This window comes from Nelusetta ayraudi, unplaced genomic scaffold (genome assembly GCF_046127955.1).
Source record: "Nelusetta ayraudi isolate G7.1 ecotype Tasmania unplaced genomic scaffold, CSIRO-AGI_Nayr_v1 ptg000206l, whole genome shotgun sequence".
NCBI lineage: Eukaryota > Metazoa > Chordata > Actinopteri > Tetraodontiformes > Monacanthidae > Nelusetta > Nelusetta ayraudi.
This window is the reverse complement of record NW_027466255.1, coordinates 22501-45771: the sequence shown is the minus strand read 5'-3', so window position 1 is coordinate 45771 and position 23271 is coordinate 22501. Positions and strand designations below refer to the sequence as shown.

Genomic DNA, 23271 nt, shown 5'->3' with positions numbered 1-23271 from the left:
GGTTCTTTTTTTAAGGCATTTCTTAGAAAAAAGATATTTTTCTGCTCTGCATATTATCAAGGAAAAGGAGAGAACACATTTACAATACCGCCGGAACATTCCGCTCCTGTGCTCACCTCCACACCGACGGCACTTTTCAGTTGAAATCTTGGTGTGTTGACGAGTCGTCTGAGGAGTTCAACGCCTGGAACTGCGGCGGCATGTGTGGATGTGAGACAGTGATGCGTCTGATGTGTGCCAATGAGCTCGGTGCTCTCAGCTCTCCATCGGGCCTCACTGAGGTTTCTTCTGCCACTGGGGCTGGACAATGCCTTGCACTACAAGCAGCGCAGCGCCACAGGAAGCCACACGGCTGTTGGACAAAGCTCACGCAAAGTCGTGATGGTGCAGAGAACTTTGTGACGGTCTCCATGTCTCCATGTCTCCATGTCTCCGTGTCCCCGTGTCTCCATGTCTCCATGTCTCCATGTCTCCGTGTCTCCGTGTCTCCATGTCTCCGTGTCTCCATGTCTCCGTGTCTCCGTGTCTCCGTGTCTCCATGTCTCCGTGTCTCCGTGTCTCCATGTCTCCGTGTCTCCGTGTCTCCGTGTCTCCATGTCTCCGTGTCTCCATGTCTCCGTGTCCCTGTGTCCCTGGAGCAGTCTCCCAAAGCCACCCCCAGTACCTCATTCTTTATCAAGCAGCTTTACTGATGGCTCCAAAGTTCAAGTTGCTCTCCCATTTGACTTTACTGGAGTTGTGTTTGGTCTTCCTCTCAATGTGATGCTAATGTTGAACTGTGCAACTGTGGTTCCACATGAGCTGCAGACCACGAGCCGTCCACGCCAGCATCTACACGGTTCCTCCCAATCAACATTGTGTTAACAGAACTTGTGCCAATGTGGGACAAACAACACCTGATGCACAAAAGTCATTGAGAAACTGCTTGGCTCTGCATTGGAGCCACTTTGCCGAGCCCGACTCCCCCGGGAAGGTCGGTTCCGCTCATTAACATCGCCCCAAATTCCATCATTCTGTTTGCAATTTGTAAATTGTGGTAACGGAGCCCCAACTCACGGCCTCCTGCCTCCGGAGTGACGTTACCACACCAGCTCAGACCGTCACCTAGTAACTGTGAACCAAGTGTGAGGCTGGAAGACTCAAGGCCACCAACAGCCAGCCACACAAGTCAACACCTCAGTCCCTCAGTCTGCATCTCAGCTTGGAAGGCTTCATCAGAAGTGCATGACGAGCACAGCTTGGCCAATGCAGTCCCTGGAGTCCTGAAGAGGAACTGCAACACTCGCCACCTCAGTTTGCGCACACACACACACACACACACACACACACACACACACACACACACACACACACACACACACACACACACACACACACACACACCTATGTGCATGCACTGCAGATCTTTCCTCAGTCACAGCCAACATGACCCAGACTCAAATTACATTTCACCTTCAGTTTACTATTGATTTCACACACACACACACACACACACACACAGTTCACACCCTCCTCTCTTAACCCAGCCACTGTTCCATTTCAGAGCATGTGAAGTGTGTGTGTGGCGTGCACGTGAGTGCCAGTGTGTGCACGAGGTATTGATCACAGATTACATGAATAATGGAGGCATTCCTTAGCTAATGATGAGTCGTGCCAGTCGCTGCACAAAACTCCTGATTAAATGCTGCACCTCCGCACACACACTCACACACACTCGCACACACACACTCACAGGGAAGTGGACTGAAGCCAAAACAGGCTGCGTTAGCCAGCAACCAACTCCTGCTTAATAATTAACACCCGCAAAAAACAAAAGGTTTGATGCAAACACAGGAGGCTCTGAGCGAGTGCAGTGTGCGGTGGTGGTGGGGGGGTGGGGTTGGGGTGTGTGAGCGCATTTACTTTTGGCGGCGCAGAAGAAACGGCGACAGTGTTTACTCGTCACGCTCCGACCTCTCTCTCTCTCTCTCTCTCTCTCTCTCTCTCTCTCTCTCTCTCTCTCTCTCTCTCTCTCTCTCTCTCTCTCTCTCTCTCTCTCTCTCTCTCTCTCTCTCTCTCTCTCTCCGCCTCCACTGGTCTGGTTGCTCCGCTCTGCTGGGCTGCAGAGGCTCCCAGTGGACGCTGCCGCTTAGACAAGCTGTCACTACACTGCTGGCTGGAGTGACACACATCAATATGTTAGCACCACTCTGGCCCCACTCACCCAGGGTGGGGGGGGGCACTAAAGGGTGTGAGTGTGATGGTGAGAAGACAGTAAAGGAAGGTACAGCCTGACTGACTCACCAGCCAATTGGACCCAGTGGGCTAAGTTATTTTTCCATCTAAATGTGTGATTAACATTGTCAGACTTCCCACATGTTTGGAAAGAGACAACAGTGAAACGCCAGCTTGGAGGCTTCTGGTCACTGAAGCTCTTTGCTTTCAGAGGCTGAGGAGAACTTTAATTGCTGAGTTGTGTGAGAACACAGAACACCTCCTGCCTCCCACAGGGTCAGGTCATGTGACCAGAGTTACCTTCTTGGCGCTCGTCAGGTAGGACCTGGCTGCCTCCGTCAAGGCCTTCCTCTCCTCCTTCTCCTCCTCCTCTTCCTCCTCCTCAGCCACCGTCCTGTCCTCTCTCCCTCGCTGCTCCTTCACCTTTTCCAGCTGGAGGTAGCACACCCAGCCAGAGAGATACCACACCTGAGAGAGAGAGAGAGAGAGAGAGAGAGAGAGAGAGAGAGAGAGAGAGAGAGAGAGAGAGAGGGAGGAGGAGGTGGAGAAGGTGGTGAGCTGTGACAAGAAAAACTGATTTGTGGGCCTCACTGAAGATGTTTGCATGATCCTCTTTAGACAAACTGCTTTCACACACACACACACACACACACACACACACACACACACACACACACACCACACACACACACACACACACACACACACACACACCTCGACTTTAATCAGGTTTTTTTGTTAATAAATGAAAAAGTCTTAAAGGACCAAATCTCCATTTTGAGCAAACTGATCCTTAATGCATTGAACATTTCTAAGTGCAATCAAAGAGAAACTTTGTGACTGCAGACTGAAACGGCCTTCAACCTCTTAGTTTGTGAACAATGAAACTTTGTGATAACAGCAGCAGTTTAACGCTGTTCTGCTCCAGGAGGCCAACAAACAGACTGCTATTTTTTAGTCCTGTTGAATCGATTTGCACTCACTGATAAATAATAATAACCCTTCACCCTGCATTGTTGCTCTACACTCGGTTACACTAACAGGCACAGGAAGAGACCGATTACATTCAAGGCAGAGTGGACGCAGTGACGTGACGCACGCTAGGATCTGGGAGGACCCACTGACCTTCGCTTCACACCTGGAAAATAAACGGAGAAACAGAGCAGCAGAACAACCGAGAAGAAGAGGAGGAGAGGAGAGGAGAGGAGAGGAGGGAGAGGGGGAGGGGAGAGGAGAGGAGGAGAGGAGAGGAGAGGAGAGGAGAGAGGAGGGGAGGGAGGGAGAGGGGGAGAGGAGAGGAGAAGAGAGGAGAGGAGTGGAGAGAGGAGAGGAGAGAGGTAGGAAAGGAGGGGAGAGGAGGGAGAGAGGGAGGGGAGAGGAGGGAGAGGGGAGAGGAGAGGAGAGGAGTGGAGGGGAGGAGGGGAGAGAACGCCGCCGTTTTCAAATAATCCCATTGTTGTTTTTTGCTGGGGGGAGGGGCTGAGTGATACATATTTTATCAATAAGTGAGTGCTGAGGGTGGGGGGGGGGGGTTCTCCTACATGATGGCATGAGCCTACAAACACACTCAACTCCCCGTCAACTGGAAGGTGTGTGTGTGTGTGTGTGTGTGTGTGCCTCCCGTCCCAGGCCAATGGTGACCCCGCCCACTGTCGTTGGAGCAGCAAGACAGCTATTGGCTCCTTCCATGATTGACTGGGGTTCAGAGGCAGCAGCGACCTGCACCCCCCCACCACATCAACCATTTAGCTAACCAACACATCAAGGCAGTCACGCTGAACACACAAGGCCCGCCCATCATGGCGAGTGGGCGGGAACCCCTGCAGCCGTGCTTATCAGGACAACAGCAGCCGCGCAGGAAGAAATGTGGTAACGTCAGAGCCGACAGTGTGACATTTTATTTTCCTGAGATATTTCTTGCGGAAGGCAAAGAGGAGAAAAAAGAAGAACGAAAGAAAGAAAGAAACTATGTCTGTGTGTATTACAAGAAAGCCGCAGCAAAATTAGGTCACTTCAAATTTTAACTCCCTCAAAAATAAGAGCGCGCACGTCGGCTCGAGCGAGGCCGGGAAAACTGCTTCAGACGGCCGACTTTGAAACGCTCCCGCCCGGAAAGCTCACCAAATCGCAGCTCAAAATTAAAACAGGCAAAGGGAAAGGTTGGCTCATGAAGAACTGGAGAAAGCAGCAAACGCCGTCGGCTGCCAATCAAATCACCGGGATTGTTCAGAGTGGAGCAACGTCTCGGCTGCCGCACGTCGCTGCTGAGGGAGAACAAAGGCGTCGCCATGAAACGAGCAAGCCACTCTGGAAGAACATTGGCCAGGAAGTCAGGAAGTCAGGAAGTCGCCTCCAACTCTGTGTGTGCAGACTCAACATTTCATAGTCAGTGAGGCACCGACAACTGAGCTCATGCACTGAGGAGGGAAACAACGGTGTGTGAGTGTGTGTGTGTGTGTGTGTGTGTGTGAGTGTGTGTGTGTGTGTGAGTGAGTGGTAAGGGTGGGGGGGCATGTCGTGCACAGTTCACGTGCCAGCAGCCACTTTAGAATCAGGAAATCCTGAAAATCCCTCTGTGGCCAGCAGGGGGCGATGGCGGTGATTTTCCCGACACTTCCACACAACAGCGTCTCAAGTCAGACCGCTGCTGATTGGTGGACAGGGTCTTTTTAGAAACAGGGATCAATATGGAATGCATGAAGCTAACATGTATACAGTGTTTCTGAGGCGCTGATGGAACCGAGACATTTGAATGCAACACTGAGCCTATAGGATGACAAGCTGCTACAGGCTGATTATTAATATTAACATTGTGAAGATTTGCTCGCTCTAATAGTGACAGGATGACATCATTTAGTACACGACTTCATTCATTTACTCTTTATTTCATTTCCATTAATTATGTATCATTTGATTTCTTTAATCAATGACTTTGATAGTAAATATCTACAGGGACAATAAAGCCGCTGCTGCATCTCCCCCCCCCCCCCGCCGGCTCCGCCCCTGCACCACGGCTGAGGGTCCTGCTCCAATCGGGCGTCTCTGGAGCAAAGTTTAAAAGTTGAGCGCGCCCCCTCCTCCCGCACGCTGCTCTCAATCTGTCAGGGGTGCAGGGTGGTGGGAGGCGGAGCCTGAGGGGGCGCCGCCGCACAGCTCTATTCCACATTCAGCACGGCAGCCTCCTGCTCCTCTCTGCCGCCAACCGAGACCACGACGTCGTTGGGGGGTCGGCGGGGGGTCGGTGGGGGGGTCGGTGGGGGGTCTGCAGTGTGCTGACAGCACCGCGTCGCCGCCAAGGCAGAGGAAATGCCTCCGCTTGCTGCAGCTCTCTAATGAGGCGGCGATGAGAGCAGCAGTGCAGTAGAAGCAGGAGTGTGGGTGGGCGCCAGGCGCTGCCACTGCTAAAGCAGCTTAAAGTTCTGAGGTTGCATCCTTCCTCTGCCCCCCCCCCCCCCCCTCCCCTCCCTCCTCCCCCTGCTGGGGTGATGAAATATTCACCTCTGAGGTGGCCTCATCAGCAGACGCTCCCGTAGAAAGGAAGTACAGCCTCGCAAACACACACAGGAAGTAACGCTGCCTCTCACTGGGCCAATCACAGTGGCAGGATCACTGCTTACCTGGACAACTTCATCGTCCTCCTCCAGGAGACCCTCCAGCACGTCCACGGCCATCTGCAGCAGAGAGACAGTCAGGAATTTAAAGGTTCACTGCGTGATATTTGGAGATTTTCAGAGGAAACTGAGATTGCGGCACTCGTTGGTTCGCCCTCCCTCCCTCCCTCCCTCTCCCGAGCTTGCCAGTCAAATACGGTGGCCTGCACATCCAAACCAGGACACCTTGCCCATCTTCTTCTTCTTGGTTGGTTTATTTGAGGGCGCCCCCTAGCGTTCAGCCTATCTGTTGTGTATCTCCGCACTGCTGGAGATACACAAACAAACAGTGTGCGACCACAACTGCAAACACACCTGACAGTCGCACACACTTACGCTTTCCTTCAATTAATAATGGACTGGGTTCATTCTTTTCTCCATGACCTCCCTGCAACCTTCAAACACGAAGATGAAAGTGGACGGGTGGAGCCGGTCGCCCCGCTGGGCTTATTCTGCTCACGGAACCGCAGGCGAGCGCCACGCAGCCTGGGGTAGAACCACAAACACATTCTGCCACTTTGCAAAAAGCCCGGTCAAATGTCAGGACTTTTCCACAACGTCCTGTGACTTGACAAGACTGCATGACTTTTTCCAGGCCTGGAAAACAGCACCCTGGACTTCACGGCCTCGGGGACACCGACCGGCTCTGTCGCACCTCAATCAGGGACAGGGACAGAGATCCAGGAGCCGGACCGGTGCGGGGAAGCCCGGCGCCGCACTCGCACGCCAGCATCAATACCAACAAGACAACAGACACACGCGGCCGTCCAGTGGCTCTCCACGCTGCTTATCACACAGTCCATGCTCCAGAGCCCTGAGAGCCCTGGGAGCCCTGGGAGTCCTGGGAGTCCTGAGAGCCCTGAGAGCCCTGAGAGCCCTGAGAGTCCTGGGAGCCCTGAGAGTCCTGGGAGTCCTGGGAGCCCTGGGAGCCCTGACCGAGCCCTGAAGGGTCTGGGAGGCCCTGAGAGCCCTGGGAGCCCTGAGAGCCCTGGGAGTCCTGGGAGTCCTGAGAGCCCTGAGAGCCCTGAGAGTCCTGGGAGCCCTGAGAGTCCTGGGAGCCCTGGGAGCCCTGGGAGCCCTGGGAGCCCTGGGAGCCCTGGGAGCCCTGGAGTCCTGGAGTCAAACCTTCTCCCAGTCCCTCTGAGACGTGTGGAGGACACTTTGTGTTGGTATCAGCAGGAAGTTTGTATTACAGACAACAGGCCTGGGCTAAAGCAGGCTGCTGGACTGCACTTTCTCCTTGCGGATCGTGTGTGTGTGTGTGTGTGTGTGTGTGTGTGTGTGTGTGTGTGTGTGTGTGTGTGTGTGTGTGTGTGTGTACGTGCCAACCCCAGGTGATGATATATTGATTTTTGTCAACTTGAGGTTGGAGGCGACTGTTAGCCAATCACCCGTGGTGAAGGGCACAAATAAAAGAGAATGTTCTCGCCCGAGCGCACGCACACACACCTCGGCGTTGTCCCTCGACAAATCCACACGGACGCACACTCAGACACACACTCACAGGTAGGCTAAGGCCAAGGCTCACATGCTTCTTATTAAGGCTCCTACTGGCTGCAGAGCAGCGGGACTTCCCCTCGTCTCCGTCTTCCTGCTCTCGCCGCTGATCCAGAGGTCGGCTGCTGCAGGAAACTACCGGGAGTTCACTGACCAAAGCCCCGCTGAGTGGTTGCAGTGGGGCGTCGGTCAGAGTCGGTCAGACTGAATGCCCAATCAATTAACATTTCTTCAAAAAAAAGAAAGGAAAAAGCCTCGACTAATTATTAAATACCAGCGGATGATGGACGCATTCAAACCAACACACACACACACACACACACACACACACACACACACACACACACACACACACACACACACACACACACACACACACACACACACACACACACAACCACACGATGATGCAAGTGGAGATAGGAGTAACTGTCTGAGTATTGTGAAAAATAAAATAAAGAAGTGATAGAGGAGGCGATGTGGAGGAAGCGAACTAGATGGGGAGATATCCGAGTTGCGGGATTAGTGTGCAACACACCATGATACGCTTTCCAAGTGTACTTCTTTCCTAACTAGCCCGGTCCAGCCCGGGGCCAGTGATTAAAGATTCAGAGATTCTTCAGCCGCTCCACGCTCTAAACAACAACAAGATTAATATTCCTGCAGAGATAAGGGGAGGAGAGGGAGCGCCGCGCAGGGAAAAACTCTGTGTGATAAGAAAAAGAAGCACCTGAATAAAGTGTTGAACAACAGTCGACAACGGCAGACATGTGGACGCGCTGCAGTGCGTCACGTACAAGCCCGCCTCTTTATTCCCAGACCTGTTGAATAAAAAGGAGCAACACACCGGGGAGGAACTCATTTGTAATGGCTAATCTATATGTGTGTGCGTGTGTGTGTGTGATTTTCAGGCAATTTTGTTGAGCAGAATCATTTTAGCAGAGTGCAGAGCAGAGACAGGCAGAGGACAAATCACTGACAAGCCAGGGCCAGCCATATCTGACACACACACACACACACACACACACACACACACACACACACACACACACACACACACAACACACACACACACACACACACACACACACACACACACACACACACCATCTCCTGCAGGTGAATGTGAGAGGATCAAAGTGACGACGGCAAGCAAACATCAGCACCTGACAACACGTGTGTCTGGTGACAAGTAGAGTGCAAGTGCTAATGGGTGATGAATACGATGATGATGATGATGATGTGATGGTGTGCCAGTTGTGTAACAGAGGTCTCCCAGGGCTAAATTACACACACAGAACATGAATATTTCAATCAAACAAGCAATGAAACATCCGTCTGTCTTGGTTACCAACCACTGCCTGCCTGCCTGCCTGACTGACTGACTGACTGACACGCTTCTGCCGCTGCCTGAAGAGCCTCCCTTCTACCCTCCCTTCTACCCTCCCTTCTACCCTCCCTTCTATCCTCCCTTCTACCCTCCCTTCTATCCTCCCTTCTACCCTCCCTTCTACACTCCCTACTACCGTCCCTTCTACCCTCCCCTCCCTTCTACCCTCCCTTCTACCCTCCCTTCTACCCATCCTTCTACCCTCCCATCTACCCTCCCTTCTACCCTCCCTTCTACCCTCCCATCTACCCATCCTTCTACCCTCCCTACTACCCTCCCTACTACCCTCCCTACTACCGTCCCTTCTACCCTCCCCTCCCTTCTACCCTCCCTTCTACCCTCCCATCTACCCATCCTTCTACCCTCCCTACTACCCTCCCTACTACCCTCCCTACTACCGTCCCTTCTACCCTCCCCTCCCTTCTACCCTCCCTTCTACCCATCCTTCTACCCTCCCATCTACCCTCCCTACTACCGTCCCTTCTACCCTCCCCTCCCTTCTACCCTCCCTTCTACCCTCCCTTCTACCCTCCCTTCTACCCATCCTTCTACCCTCCCATCTACCCTCCCTACTACCCTCCCTACTACCGTCCCTTCTACCCTCCCCTCCCTTCTACCCTCCCTTCTATCCTCCCTTCTACCCTCCCTTCTACCCTCCCTTCTACCCTCCCTACTACCCTCCCTTCTACCCTCCCTTCTATCCTCCCTTCTACCCTCCCTTCTACCCTCCCTTCTACCCTCCCTACTACCCTCCCCTCCCTTCTACCCTCCCTTCTATCCTCCCTTCTATCCTCCCTACCCTCCCTTCTATCCTCCCTTCTATCCTCCCTACCCTCCCTTCTATCCTCCCGTCTACCCTCCCTTCTACCCTCCCTCCATTTTTTCTAATGGAATCTGAGCGACTGTCTAACTGGAAGCAACCACGCAACAGGCTGATCGCACCAGCGAGACGGTGGTCTTATTTTGCACTTTTTAAAATATTCATGCACTGAATTGCATTTCACAGTCTTAAAGTGGCCGAGGGAGAACAGAAGCTTCAATGGGGAGAAAATACAGACAAATTGACACGTTGCTGCAAAGCAGCTCCCTGCAGCAAGGCAGGCCTGTAAATTGGGCACCGCAGCAACTAGAAGCACTAGCACCACTTCCCAGAGTTGACAGTGAATACAGCTGAGGTGCACAGGGAGAGAAAAGATTGTTCTGCTCACACCCAGCACAGTCCCAGTGTGGGAGCGTCGGCAGGAGAGAAGATTGCTTCTGCTGCGCCATCAGTGTCAGTGCCACTTAGAGCAGCTATGGCCAAGCCAGTGCACGGCACCGTGCACGGCACCCCGCAGGCACGGGTCGGCTTATTAGCAAGCAAAGAAGAAAATATTCATGTTGGGACGCACGGAGAGCGTCTGCACATCACACCAGTGGCACGAGGAAGAGCAAGCACACCTCAGAGAGTGTGGAGCACAACCTGGCCATCACACACACACACACACACACACACACACACACACACACACACACACACACACACACACACACACACACACACACACACACACACACAGGCTGTTAAGCTTTGAGGGGAAAGGGCTGCAAAAGAGAGGGGACTCACTTTTCCTGAGCGCCAACCGTTGAACAAGAACGGATGCAAATGAATCAGCGGCTGACAAGGGGAAGCACCTGAACCGCTGTAGGTTTGGCAGTAATCACAGGAAATGACCTCACGCTTTAATGAGACTTGGAGGGGTTTTTCAGGCAGCAGAGTGGACGGCCAGGCAGTAAAACGAAGGCCATTAATGTGAGGGATTGATGAGTGATTTAGAGCTGCGCTGCATCGCGGATATGGAGGCAATCCATCAGAGCAAGACCCCACCCCCTCCCCTTTATTCTTTATCACCCCCCCCCCAATCCCACAGCGCCCCCCCCCCCCCTTAACCCTGTCCCGCTCTGTAAATACCATTCTTTAATTATTGACACGGAGCTCTGGAGGGAATAAAGAGCAGCCGTGGCCTCCCCACCTCCAGTCTCATCCACTAGAAAGGACCCTGGCCCACACACACACACACACACACACACACACACACACACACACACACACACACACACACACACACACACACACACACACACACACACACACACACACACACACACACACACACACACACACACACACACACACACACACACGTTTCTACCTCGTATTCTTCGGACTCGATGAGCAACTTGGCCGTGGTGATGCGGCTCTCGTACGGAGGGATCTCGCTCTGCAGGGAGAGAAGGGAGGAGAAGAGGCACAGCGGTGGCACCTCTGCAGTGAGTCTTTAACACGACAATGCCAGAGATATTTCTCCTGCTTAGTCAGATAACAACACAATCCAATTTCAGGCTGGGAAACGATGCGGCTGTTTATCAGGGGCCAAAGTGTGGACAGGTCGACTGCGTGTCAAGCTGCTCAGGAAGATAAGAGTCATCAGAGTGGATTCTGGCGCTAAATCACCTGCCCAGACCATCCTATAGAGTCCATATGCTGGGGAAGTGTTGTGAACCCCGGTGCCATCAACTCTCTGTGATTTACATCCTGCACTCTTATTGACAGCCATTGACACACACACACACACACACACACACACACACACACACACACACACACACACACACACACACACACACACACACACACACACACACACACACACACACACACACACCTTGCTGGATAAATTATATCATCTTTCATTTCAATCAGTTGTTGAATGTTTCTATCATCTGGTGCTTTTTTCCGCTGGCGTCGCTGCGTTTGTGCTCACTGCAAAGTACAGTGAGACAAAGCCGTTAGCTGGAAGTGCTTCACTAGACAGCGAGGCTCCACTGAGGGGGGGCAGCCGCTGCAGAGACACTGGGCTCGCACTCACCTGGGCGTCTGCAGCATTGTGTTTGTGGCCGGGCAGCCACAGTGCGATGCTCTTCAACAGGAACTCCCTGCCTTCCTGAGAAACACACGCAAAAGAAGCTGTTTAGAGCCTGTAACTGGAGTTATCCTGACCCCTATAGGGTAGAGTGGGTATTACCGTCAACATCGCTTTAGTCACAGTTGAACGCATTTTTTTTTTCCTGGGTGGGTTTTTTAATGACGTTTAAGTCCAGACATTTTGCTTTACTGGGAGTTAAGTCTGCAAAATGATTTCCAGAAATGAGCAAAAACTATCTTTGACTTCAGTGGCGTCAACTGCAGAGAGAGTGTGTGACGCAATAACGTAAATTAGTTTTGTGATGTCACAAAGGGCACTGATAGGCAACAGGCCAACAACCCAACTCACACTGCCCACAGCAGATGAAAAATAAAGATCTGAAAATGGGTGGAATATTGGATGTTTGGTCTGAATTATTATATTTACTGCCATGTTTCAGACTCAGTGTTTAATACGCAGGCTAAACTTCTGCTGCCTTCTGCTCCATGCTAACAGGAAAGGCAGCTCATCTCTTCTGTTGTCTATCAGATGAATGTGTGACCTAAATGATAAGGCCAGTAATTAACATTCCTTCCAGCGTGACCTGTGTGTGTGTGTGTGTGTGTGTGTGTGTGTGTGTGTGTGTGTGTGCCTGAGTGTTAATGCATGGCTCCATCTGCTGATTAATGGCATACAATTCAATTTGCTCAGAATAATTAACTCAGCAGATTCCCGCTTTAATGTGGTGATAACTCACCCTGTGTGTGTGTGCGTGTGTGTGTGTGTGTGTGTGTGTGCACTTGCTGACCGGCTTTCTCTCTGTGCTGAACAGGTAACTGGCCATGAGCTGCAGAGCCTCCGGGCTGTCACTGTGGTACTGTAACGCTTTCTCGATGCACTCTCGACATTTGTCCGAAGCTCCTTCCTCCATGCTGCACAATCATCAACACGCGGCAGCAAAGCGGTGGTTAACTGAGTGCCCAAGCAGCGTCCAGCATTGAGACGGGTGCTTGGTTCCGTACCAGAGGTCTGAAAGGTAAATCTCAGCCACGGAGCAGTAGGCTGCACAAACGTCTTTCACTGTGGGAAGTGCGGGGCCCTCGTGGGACGACGCAGCAGCTGCAGCCTGAGCCTGGGGGAGGAGCAGAGGGCAGAAACTGAGGGAAGTTCAAGGAGACTCACTGCACCTAAAGACAATGAGCATCGCGTTCGTATTTCTGATGTCTGTCGGGAGGAAGCCCTGCATAAACTCTGCAATTCACCGAGCGTTTACATTGGAAACAGAGAGCACGAGTGATGGGTGGCGTAAACAATATGGTGTGAACTACCTGGCCAGGCTATCACCGTGTTTAAAAATCAAAAACAAGTGTGTTGCCCTTAAGATTCTAATGTGCAGAAGATGCAGCAGGATTGGAACGCTATGTTTTCTGTTCCTTCTCCAGCGGGTCCGTCTCAGATGAAGGGAACCACTGTGGCCCAACAGAAACCTGTGGGCAGCTTTCATTGAAAATATGAAAACATGCATTATATAAGAAATATATCTTAAAACTGCAATGAGCATGAATAAAGTTTAATGTACATAAGGACTGACTGGACTGACATGAAGCAGAAAGATAAGACAGTGTTCACACATTGTCCAACAGCACCCCCTTGTGCAAAGTACAGTACTGAGCAGCACACGCGAGACCCTTGCAGTGATTCCATGAAGCACACAGTGAAAGTGTCAGTGAGGCACAGGCACTCACCGGTGTGTCTTTGTTCAGATCAGACAGCAGGACTTGGATTCCTCGGGTGTAGTGGTCCACAGCCTCCTGGCCAGTGTGGATCTGACCCAGGTACATGTACTTGCTGTGACCTGCATCTGGGCTCAGCTCCACGGCCCGCAGCAAAGCTTAGACAGGGGTCGGTCAAGGAGGACATGACTGATCGTCATCATCATCATCATCATCATCATCATCATCATCATCACTGATCTCAAACTGCCCTGCTAAGTAGCATCAATGCTGACTGACGGCCGTGCGAAAAGCAAAGCAGGTGAGCGCAGAGGTCAAGGATATTCCCTTGGCCTTCTGTACATCTCCCAGCTCAGAGCAGATGTGTCCCAGCAGGTCCAAGGCTTGCAGGTTGTCTGACTCCACATCCAGGGCTCGTTGGCAGAACCGGCCGGCCATCTCGAAATCAAACGTGTCCATGTATTCTTCTGTCTGCATCACAGGTGACACAAGAACCAAGCGGTTGGTGACAACACCCAGGGCAATAACTCACAATTCTCTTTTTCCACGTCACCTTTTCTAGTAGTTGGAGTACTGTGTATTTTTCTGACGTCTTCTTCTTGGCTTTTTCGTGCATTCTGACTTTCATTCTTTCCTGGGGTGAAAGTCCCCCGAACCCTGCATCTTGAGAACCAACAAAATGTTGCTTATCCGCCATAAAGTTGGGAAATTGTGTGTTGCGCACTCCGCAATCGGTTCCTTTGAATAAGATGTAGTTTGAATAAAATGTAGTAAACTTCTAACAGGTCCGTGTTGCTGCCAGTAGCTGGACAACGTACAACAGCAGAAGGGAAATTACCTTTATTGGGGCGGTTGTCTTTCCTCTTTGGCTTGTTTTTCTTCTTACCCTTTGCCTGTCCTCCCATCGTGTTGGAAAACAGACACTTTCACCTCAGCCCGGGCTCTAAAATCACCCTTTATTTCGAGATACGTGCGTAAAACACGCGTGGAAAAAGTGGGCTCGAAAGAACGAACTGCGCATGCGCGCTGACCTGGCCGGGTGACTCATACGGAGAGCGACAAGGGACAAAATACATAGCTACAATGCTGAATATACGTCACGTTTTCAAACACAAAAGCACGCTGTGCTTTGAAGGGCGGTTGTGTAGCAACCACAGACTGTCGCGTGCCCGTAGAGTGAAGCCAGCGACGGAAACGGCTCAACTACTTATTTACTCTTCCTCTGTCGGCGAACTCAGACGTATGTTTATGGGCGGGTCTTCTTATTGATTGACGTGCTTTCGGGCCATTGAAGTAACGCGTCAGAGGTGCACCCCTCGACGCACCCAACGTTCTTTGGATTTCGACCAATGAGAGGTCACGTCAAATACGTGACAGTTTGTCTTGTAAATAAACGAAATGACAAGAGAGCGAGACGGAGTGAAATTGCCACTAAAATACCGAATCGTTGCGGAATCAAAACCATTCAACTTATCATCGAGGTAATTGAGCGTCTTTCGTCACGGGAACTCCTCGCGAACAGCAGTCGCTCATACGACCGCTAGTGTCGCCTGTGTCAGTGTGAGAGGTAATTGAATGACAAAGCAAAGAAAGATTAGCGGCTACTAGGTAAGCTAATGCTAATGGCTAACTGGCGCGAGCCGGCTTCACTAACATCATAGCCGCACATCGCCACCGATACCAATGCAATAAGGCTACAAGGCCACGGGGGAAATAACTATCCAGTCCAATGGTTGTGTTGTTATTACTTTTTCACTGAATATTCTGTCGTTGCACTCGTTAGCATCACTGATAGTTTTCCCGCTTGCTGATAGTATCTGTGTGATGCCGACTCAACTCGCACACCAGCTCCTGTGTAGTTGTTCAGCTGTCTTCCACTGTGTTATCTGAGCACAGGCTGCCGTGACTTGGTTGATGTCAGTCCTACCCGCCAGTTTGCTGCCAGCCAGTAGAGTCGGACTGTGCCGAGCCACTCAGGATCCCTGCGTCCAATGCCACAGGCTGGACCAGCCCACAGAGAGAGTGAAGCTGTGCTTTCCCCTGCCTGGCTGTTGGACTGACGAGTAGCCCTCATCTACAGTCGCCATGTCGGAAGTCGACAAAGAGGTGTTGGACATGGTGTGGGGGAGACCCTCCAGTGGAGCCGTGTCCGCCTCCATCTTCCGCAGATGGACCCAAGGTAGTGATGGACGCCAGTGACCTCACCCTCAACCGTGCCACTGCAGGTCGTGCCTGCATACACGACCGCTTGAGCAGATGTTATTATTATTAATATTATTACTATTATTATTATTTGATGGTTCATAATGGTCATGTTTCTGCTCTGTTGACACACATCTGTCCCCTAGGGTTTGTTTTTAGTGAGGATGAGCACACTGCACTGGAGCAGTTTGAAGGTGGACCATGTGCTGTCATTGCACCTGTGCAGGTACTGCTTGCCCCTGAGTGTGCATAAAGACCCCACTCTCACCTCAGTTACTGAGAGTCTTGTGTTCTTACCTCCTCCTCTAGATGCTCAATTGCAAAAGTGGTCCATGTTGCACATTATTAAATGGCTTCATCCACACCATTGCATCACACCTTTAACTTGCAATATATAACAATGTTCTCTTACTTTCTCTTTTGGAATGGTTTGTTTATTTCATTCTTGTCCCTTTTGCAGGCATTCCTCTTAAAGAACATCCTATTCAGTCGAGAAAGTTCCAACTGGAGACAGTTGTCAGGTAGGCTGTTCACTGCTAACTTCAAAACATTACTGCACAAAGTTATGCCTAATAGTGATGTATTGGTCAACCCTTGTACAGCTTTTAGTGCGTGTGTCTGTCTGGAGGGAAACACTCTCATATCATGCAAAACAGTTTGATGAGAAATGATGTTTCAAGCCTGTCCGACAACTTATTCATGAATTTGTCTTCTTTCTTTTTTCTGATTCCACTTCTCTGAAAGTGGCTGCTAAAATATACAGTTTCAGAATTCCCAACTGACTCCATGTTGTCATGTTGGGATGTCACAAAGGGCTTCGTGATGGTCTTGTTTTATCTCCTTGCAAACACGTAGAGGTTACAACAAAAGATGTTTGTCTTCTTGCTAAAGCCGGGCTTTCTGTGGAGCTTTCTGTCAAGCTGTCTTGAGGTTCTTTGCGGGGCGTCAGAATCTTCCAGTTGTGCACTTCTTGAGACCAGAACACGACAGCGTTGCCAGTTGTTGTGTCAAACGCTGAATGCTTTATTTTTCTCTTTGTTAGAGGAGGAACAGAGAAGTGCACTGTGCTCCACTCTGAGTGAAATCTTGGAGTCAGCTTGTGCCGGCCCATCCACAGGGTTCTGCCTGGTGACCTGGGCCAAAGGACAGAGCCCGCACGCCGGCACGCAGACGAAGACGCAGTCGCAGTCGCAGTCTCAGGACGTGCCGGAGCCAGCGAGCAGCCAAACGCCGCAGGAACAGCAGCCCAGTGAGTTCTGCATCCCTCACATGGCCGCACTGCACGCATCAACACTGGAATGCTCAACTCACTCTTAACACATGTTAATATTATTAATATTATTATTATTTTGTGGATGGCCATTTTAATAACTAACTATTTGCATTCTTGGATGTTTTTGTATTGCGGTCTGATGCAACAGTGTGCTTGTGTTTTCTTGTGCCCAGCTGCTTTTGCTGCTGAAGAAGTTGACTTTGAGAGATTTCACAGTGTCCTGCAGTAGGTGACATTTAATACCAATATCATCTTCACACCTTTAGCCCCGCACAACTCATACTAGACCTTCTTCAACACACACAATGTCAGCATTAATAGCGATGGAGACCCCGGCCCTCTGTGTTACATTGATCTCAGCATTGTTGTATTTTGACTTGTGTATTAATTGCTACAGTGAATCTATAATTAACTTTTTTATAATGTGTTGTGAAGAAAAGTCCTGCTTTTCCTCCCCCAGTAAGCGGACTGTGATGTCAGCGGCCAGTCTCAGAGAGGAGGTGCTGTCTCTCTTTAACGCCTGGAGGGGGTGCTGTGGAGTCTTGCTTTTCCTCTATTCTGTCATTTTCACCAAGGTAAGAGAGACTGGATCGGGTTTAGTGTCCGAGGCCGGTCTGTACCGTTGGACCCATCATAAAAAGAATGCTCCGACCCATTCATTTATTCTGCTGTTTGTGCTGTCGACAGGGTGTTGAGAATATTAGAAACGAGATCCAGGACACATTGGAGCCACTCATAGACCCAGTGCATGGACATGGCAGGTGTGCATCACACACTCGTCTTCTCACCCACCAGGCTGGAGCACTGTGGTTTTACACGGACGTCCCTGTCTGCTTGTTTTCAGTCAGAGCCTGGTCAACCTCCTGGTGAGCGGCCACGCTGTCTCCAATGTCTGGGACGGAGACAGGGAGTGCTCCGGCATGAGTAAGACACACACAAGGACTACACATTATATCAGGACGTTGTCATGGCAATGTGAACGTGTCCATCATGCACATCTCCACAGTGAGCCAACGATGCCACTGCAGTCACATGGCCGATGGACGCAAAGGGAGATGAATGTTTTCAGAATAAAGGTTCTACATTCCAGTGATGAAGATTTGCCGTGCAGCCAAGTTGGCTCATTGTTAAAGCGTCGGCAGTGGGTTTCTCTCATTACAGTCATGTTAGGATGACACTGATGATGTTTGTCGACGTGTGCGTTACTCAGTCTGGTCCTCGTCACCGTCAACACAAAAGCCCGGAGCAGCGTATCACAGTCTAACAGTCACCTGGTGCACATCAGCAACCATTCTTGCTTCCCACAGATGTGCTGACAAGGTCTGTTTGATGTGATTGCCTCGTTAACTTTCTTCTCTCTCTGTCTCGTAGAACTGCACGGGATTCATAGACAGGCATCAGTTGGCTTCCTCACACTCATGGAGTCACTGCGCTACTGCAAGGTACTGCACTTCAGCTACACACACACCAGGCCGTCATTCAGCTGTAGCTGGGGAGGTAGATGAAGTGGTCTCAGTGGGCCACTGTACCCACGCTGCCTCTGTGGATGCCAGTGAGTGTGGCCTGCTGGTGGAGGGCCTGCTGGTGGAGGGCCTGCTGGTGGAGGGCCTGCTGGTGGAGGGCCTGCTGGTGGAGGGCCTGTCGGGTGCAGCTTGGCTCCAGAGCAGCCGTGGAAACACAAGTTTCACCCACACCGTCAGCAAATGCAGTGCGGATGAGTGATAGTTTCAATGTTATACATAGGAGGCATCGGTATGATTTATTTTCTTAGGTCTCCTTGAGATGAGCAGTCAGTGTTTACAGTGAGATCAGAGTGTTGGGAAGCCAATGAAAGAGCTCAGCGTCACAGTGGGACGACCACGTTGTGTTGAGAAGCAGCAGCTCCAGCTGACACACTGTCAATCTGTCAGCAATACAAACAACACATTGCAGAGGAGGCCACAGATTGGAGTTGCGTGTTTGTTCTTGAACACAAAGCCCACTTTAAAAATGCGGCTCTGATGAGGAGAGCAGTCAGTGGAATCCCGAAGGTCACTGAAGGTCACTGGTTGTTCTTCTCTTCAAGTTTAAATCCACATCGATGGACAGCCGGCAAATGCAGTCAACAGTGTGTGTGTGTGTGTGTGTGTGTGTGTGTGTGTGTGTGTGTGTGTGTGTGTGTGTGTGTGTGTGTGTGTGTGTGTGTGTGTGTGTGTTCCAGGTGGGGGCCTACCTCAAGTCTCCAAAGTTCCCTATTTGGATCCTCGGCAGTGAAACTCACCTCTCTGTGTTCTTCACCAAGGCAAGTTCAACACACACACACACACACACACACTCATACATACACACCACCCCAAACACACAAGCAGTGTGTAGCATCAGCGACGCCCCTCAGCAGCTTACAATAAGCAAAGAACATGAGCTGTGCTCTGCAGGTTTATTATTGCGCTAGGGTTTCATTCAGAGATGGAGACGATGAGGAAGATGAGGAAGATGAGCGGACACAAGGAGAAGGAGATCAGACTCATATATGGGCAGTGTTGCTTCTTGGCTTTTCATCTGTTCAAGGACTGCAGGAGTGAGGGAAGCTCTAACAAGTGCGCACACACACACACACACACACACACACACACACACACACACACACACACACACCTCCTCAACCATCTGGGATCAACTAAATCCAACCTCTGGTTTATAATGTATGAGCGCGGTCTAAACAGCTGGAGTTTGGATCCCAATAAGAGCTTTTTATTTACAGAATGTGCCTGTCTATCTTCACCGTCCGCCGTATTGAAACAGTATGAATCTCACTTTTGTCTCCTGGCACTTGCTCTTAAGAAAATGTTTGCTTTTTATATCCATAGTTATCATAGTAACCAAGGAGTTCTGGAGAAAGTCCCTGCTACCCATCAGAGTGTCTGCTGCTGTGTGAGAGCTCTGGGTTCTCTCTCTGTCTCTCTGTCTCTCTGTCTCTCTCTCTTTCTCTGTCTCTCTGTGTCTCTCCCTCTCTCTGACTCTCTCTCTCTGTCTCTGTCTCCCTCTCTCTGTCTCTCTCTCTGTGTCTCTCTCTCTGTGTCTCTCTGTCTCTCTCTCTCTCTCTCTCTCTCTCTCTGACTCTTTCTCTGTGTCTCTGTGCCTCTCTCTTTCTCTGTCTCTCTGTGTCTCTCCCTCTCTCTGACTCTCTCTCTCTGTCTCTCTCTCTGTGTCTCTCTCTCTGTCTCTCTCTCTCTCTCTGTGTCTCTCTGTCTCTCTCTCTGTCTCTGTCTCTCTCTCTGTGTCTCTCTCTGTCTTTCTCTCTCTCCTCTCTCTCTCTCCCTCTCTCTCTCAAAAAAATACTGAATAGAAATACAAAAATATTTTGGTTTGCATGAAGCCAAAAACTCGCACAAAGATGATTTTTCAGAAAGAAAACTCGGCGGTGGCTGGCCAAGTCCGGTGACCGCTGTGAGCAAACAAAGGGCTCCTCACTTGGCCAATGTTTGATTTGCTTTCCGTAAAGTGTTTTGCTCCTGTTTACTTGCGAGAGTCGCTAAACAAAACCTCTTCTCCACACTTATGTCAATACAGCCCCAGACCAATGAGCCCATGCTTTCTGCAGCCTTTGTTGGGTGAATCTGTGATATTTGCTGCAGCAGAGACAGAGCTCCAGTAAATAGCTTGCGGGCCAGAGGGTTTCTGCATGGGGCCAGATACACACAGTGTCCAGAGTGCAGGTAGAAGGACTTCCTAATACGGTGGTGGGAGTTCTGACCAAAGCTTGACATCATCTGTACGCAAAGCACAGTCCACACACACACACACACACACACACACACACACACACACACACACACACACACACACACACACACACACGCCCTGGGTGTTGTCCACCATGGTGGTTCTTTCCTAAAAGAGAGGCTTTGCTCTCTGTCAGATGTTTGACTTGTTGGATCGCTGCACGTACGTCCTGGTGTAGCACGTCTCACCTGTGAAGGCGTGTTCATGGTCTCTCTCGGTGAGCACGTGACCTAATGCACCGCATGCCTGCGCAGTAAAGCTGGCAGCTTCTGGGTCCCAGCAAATCAATTCTGCACGCTGTGGCAAAATGATGCAACAGATTCCAGGTATCTCTGCTCCCAGGAGGCAGTGGGGGGGTGCGAGGGAGGAATCCCAGCCGGCCGGCCCGTAATCAACCATTGATTAAAATCTCACTTACATGTTGGCTGAGCTCGGGCCACTTGTATCGTGGCTTAGCTGAGCGATGACCCCCAGTCGTCATTCGTGCCACTGGTGACTTCCTAATTTCCACATGGTGCCGTAGTGCCGGTGACACACACACACACACACACACACACACACACACACACACACACACACACACACACACAGAGGGCCCGGCTCTTAAAACACACACATTCCAGAGCCCAGGGAACCTAACCCTGATTAGCATTACGTGTGTGTGTGTGTGTGTGTGTGTGTGTGTGTGTGTGTGTGTGTGTGTGTGTGTGTGTGTTCAGGTAGATGGCTTCCTGTGGGGAATGCGATTCCCGAGATCCCATCTGGATCCATTTGCAGAGCTAGGAACACTCTTTAACGCAGACGCACACACACACACACACACACACACACACACACACACACACACACACATATAGATGCATGTGCACTTACGTGCACGGCCGACTGTGCACTCCACTGGCTGGCCGCTTTGATTGCAGTGGAGGCAGTGGAGTTGGGCTCTGACCCTGTCGTCCGTCCTCCAGGCTAATTTGAGAATTCCCAGACTTCACCGTGCAACAAAAAAAAAAACAATCCATGCTACCTGGTTGCGTAGCTTTTTGGGCTCGGACGTGGAGCCGTCCCCACAAAGGCTGAAAACCCGATCCTCGCCTCTGATGTGTCGGCGGCCCCCTTGTGACCGCCGTCGGGGACGGGCGTGTTTTCCCCCGAGTCGCTGTGTGGCTTTCAACCCATCAGCTTAATGCCATTAGTCTGTCCTGTTTATCTAATCTGCCCCTTCAAAGGCCATTCTGCCGTCCCAGGTCCACACACACACACACACACACACACACACACACACACACACACACACTACCCCTCTATCCACCTGAAATGTGTGCGTTGATGCGCGAGGTGCACAGCAGCGCTCCATGGGAACTTTGTTTGGATGTGGAACGCTGGAGGAAGAATAAGACGCTTCCTGCTGTATGTTTCAAAGAAAGCATCTGTCTCTCCGTCCTTGTTGTCACCCTCCCCCCCTCCGCACACACACACACACACACACACACACACACACACACACACACACACACACACACACACACACACACACACCCCTTTGCTACACTGGCAAGGTTATTGGTCCCTCTTGGCGAGCGAAGAGGAAGAGAAGGAAGTCGGCAGGAAGGAGGGACACACTTTAAGGAATGGTGGAGTGGCCACTCAGGAGAGAGACAGGGGGGTAACGGGGGGGGGGGGTACCCGTGACATTTTTCATCACTCTCTTAGTCTCCTGGCTGAGTGATGAGCTTCACAGGCCTGGTTTGTGCTTCTCCTGGGAGCTGCGTGTGTGTACAGTAGTCGTGCGGCGGGTCAGAGGTTTACTGGGAGGGAGAGCAGCAGCAGCAGCAGCAGCAGCAGCAGCAGCAGCAGCAGCAGCAGCAGCAGCAGCCGCCACACACATCATGAGCAGCGATGCTCAGTGTTACTCGGTGAAGCTCCGATCGTCTGCAACGAGCTCACAGCCGTCACTGAAAGGTGTGAAGCTTGAAGGAACATCTGGCCGGCGCTGCCCACACACACATTGTAGCACGTGCAGTTGAGCTGAAGAAGGGAAGGAAGGCCTCTTGTCATTGCTGCGGAGTTTAGTGATAGACTGGCGACACGTTGCCGTTGGTAGGCTGAGTTTAACTTAATACTGAGATCATTGTTACCATTCTGGGACTTCTAACCCGCTGAACGTCTGTGTGTAGGGTAGTGGGACTGTAACCACTTCACTCTGAGAACACACCTGCATGCAGCCACTGCAGGTCAGTCAACCTCAATAGTACACTGAACAGGGAAGAGGTGAAGTAAGACGAACCCTTTTGTCCCGCTTTGTAAGAAGTGGCTGCGTGTCCCTAGCGTGATCTGAGGGTGTGGGTGTCACCAAGAGCTACAATAACACAGCGGCGTACATTAGCGCTCATTAATTGTACCCCGTCAGCTCTCGCCTCAGGCCTTTGTCCTTGGTATTATTCCTCCGTTTTCCCTCGGTGTCGCTCAGGTTATCGGAGCGTCATTACAGTAAACATTATCCTCTGGCGCCGCCTCGCAGCGCTTCCCGTCTCCGGCAGCCTCATCAATCACAGCTCTGCCCTGCGAGTCACATGTGAAATGTGCTTGCTCAGTCGCTCGAGCGGCC

General features: G+C 51.1%; 2 protein-coding genes across 11 annotated transcripts in view; one reads left to right on the top strand and one right to left on the bottom strand.

Annotated features, from left to right (window-relative positions):
* Window positions 1-2481: 2481 nt before the first annotated feature.
* On the bottom strand, window positions 2482-14580 carry LOC142881614 (uncharacterized). Of its 2 annotated transcripts, XM_076015996.1 has the most exons (10): window positions 14268-14580; window positions 13983-14092; window positions 13756-13900; window positions 13442-13590; window positions 12719-12828; window positions 12505-12628; window positions 11661-11735; window positions 10944-11012; window positions 5832-5885; window positions 2482-2682 (listed from the first exon to the last, which is right to left on the bottom strand). In XM_076015996.1, the coding sequence occupies exons 1-10, from the start codon at window positions 14332-14334 to the stop codon at window positions 2497-2499; spliced, it is 1089 nt and encodes a 362-aa protein (XP_075872111.1). In that variant the 5' UTR covers window positions 14335-14580; the 3' UTR covers window positions 2482-2496. The 2 variants fall into 2 exon arrangements, with proteins under 2 accessions (XP_075872111.1, XP_075872110.1); XM_076015995.1 differs by lacking the exons at window positions 13756-13900; window positions 13983-14092; window positions 14268-14580 and having other exon boundaries at window positions 12719-12822; window positions 13442-13626.
* Window positions 14581-14752: 172 nt separating this feature from the next.
* The window catches only part of mindy3 (MINDY lysine 48 deubiquitinase 3), a 19318-nt gene continuing 10799 nt past the window's right edge, over window positions 14753-23271 (top strand). For 7 of the 9 annotated variants that reach the window (XM_076015994.1, XM_076015991.1, XM_076015986.1 and 4 more), the window contains exons 1-11: window positions 14753-14910; window positions 15326-15608; window positions 15778-15857; window positions 16092-16152; window positions 16674-16880; window positions 17078-17129; window positions 17365-17479; window positions 17592-17665; window positions 17749-17828; window positions 18276-18346; window positions 19105-19185. In XM_076015994.1, the coding sequence (XP_075872109.1) occupies window positions 15515-15608; window positions 15778-15857; window positions 16092-16152; window positions 16674-16880; window positions 17078-17129; window positions 17365-17479; window positions 17592-17665; window positions 17749-17828; window positions 18276-18346; window positions 19105-19185 (915 nt within the window). In that variant the 5' untranslated portion in view covers window positions 14753-14910; window positions 15326-15514. Of the gene's footprint in view, window positions 15038-15325; window positions 15609-15777; window positions 15858-16091; window positions 16153-16673; window positions 16881-17077; window positions 17130-17364; window positions 17480-17591; window positions 17666-17748; window positions 17829-18275; window positions 18347-19104; window positions 19186-23271 lie in introns of all 9 variants that reach the window. The other 2 variants (XM_076015987.1, XM_076015988.1) reach the window with 2 other exon arrangements.

Bases quoted from the DNA above. Each gene is read 5' to 3' on its own strand.
- LOC142881614 (XM_076015996.1), bottom strand. From the start codon at position 14,334: ATGGGAGGACAGGCAAAGGGTAAGAAGAAAAACAAGCCAAAGAGGAAA. The intron at 14,093-14,267 runs GTAATTTCCCTT...TTGGTTCTCAAG, and splicing joins AGACAACCGCCCCAATAAAG to ATGCAGGGTTCGGGGGACTT. The intron at 13,901-13,982 runs GTGACGTGGAAA...CCTGTGATGCAG, and splicing joins TACTCCAACTACTAGAAAAG to ACAGAAGAATACATGGACAC.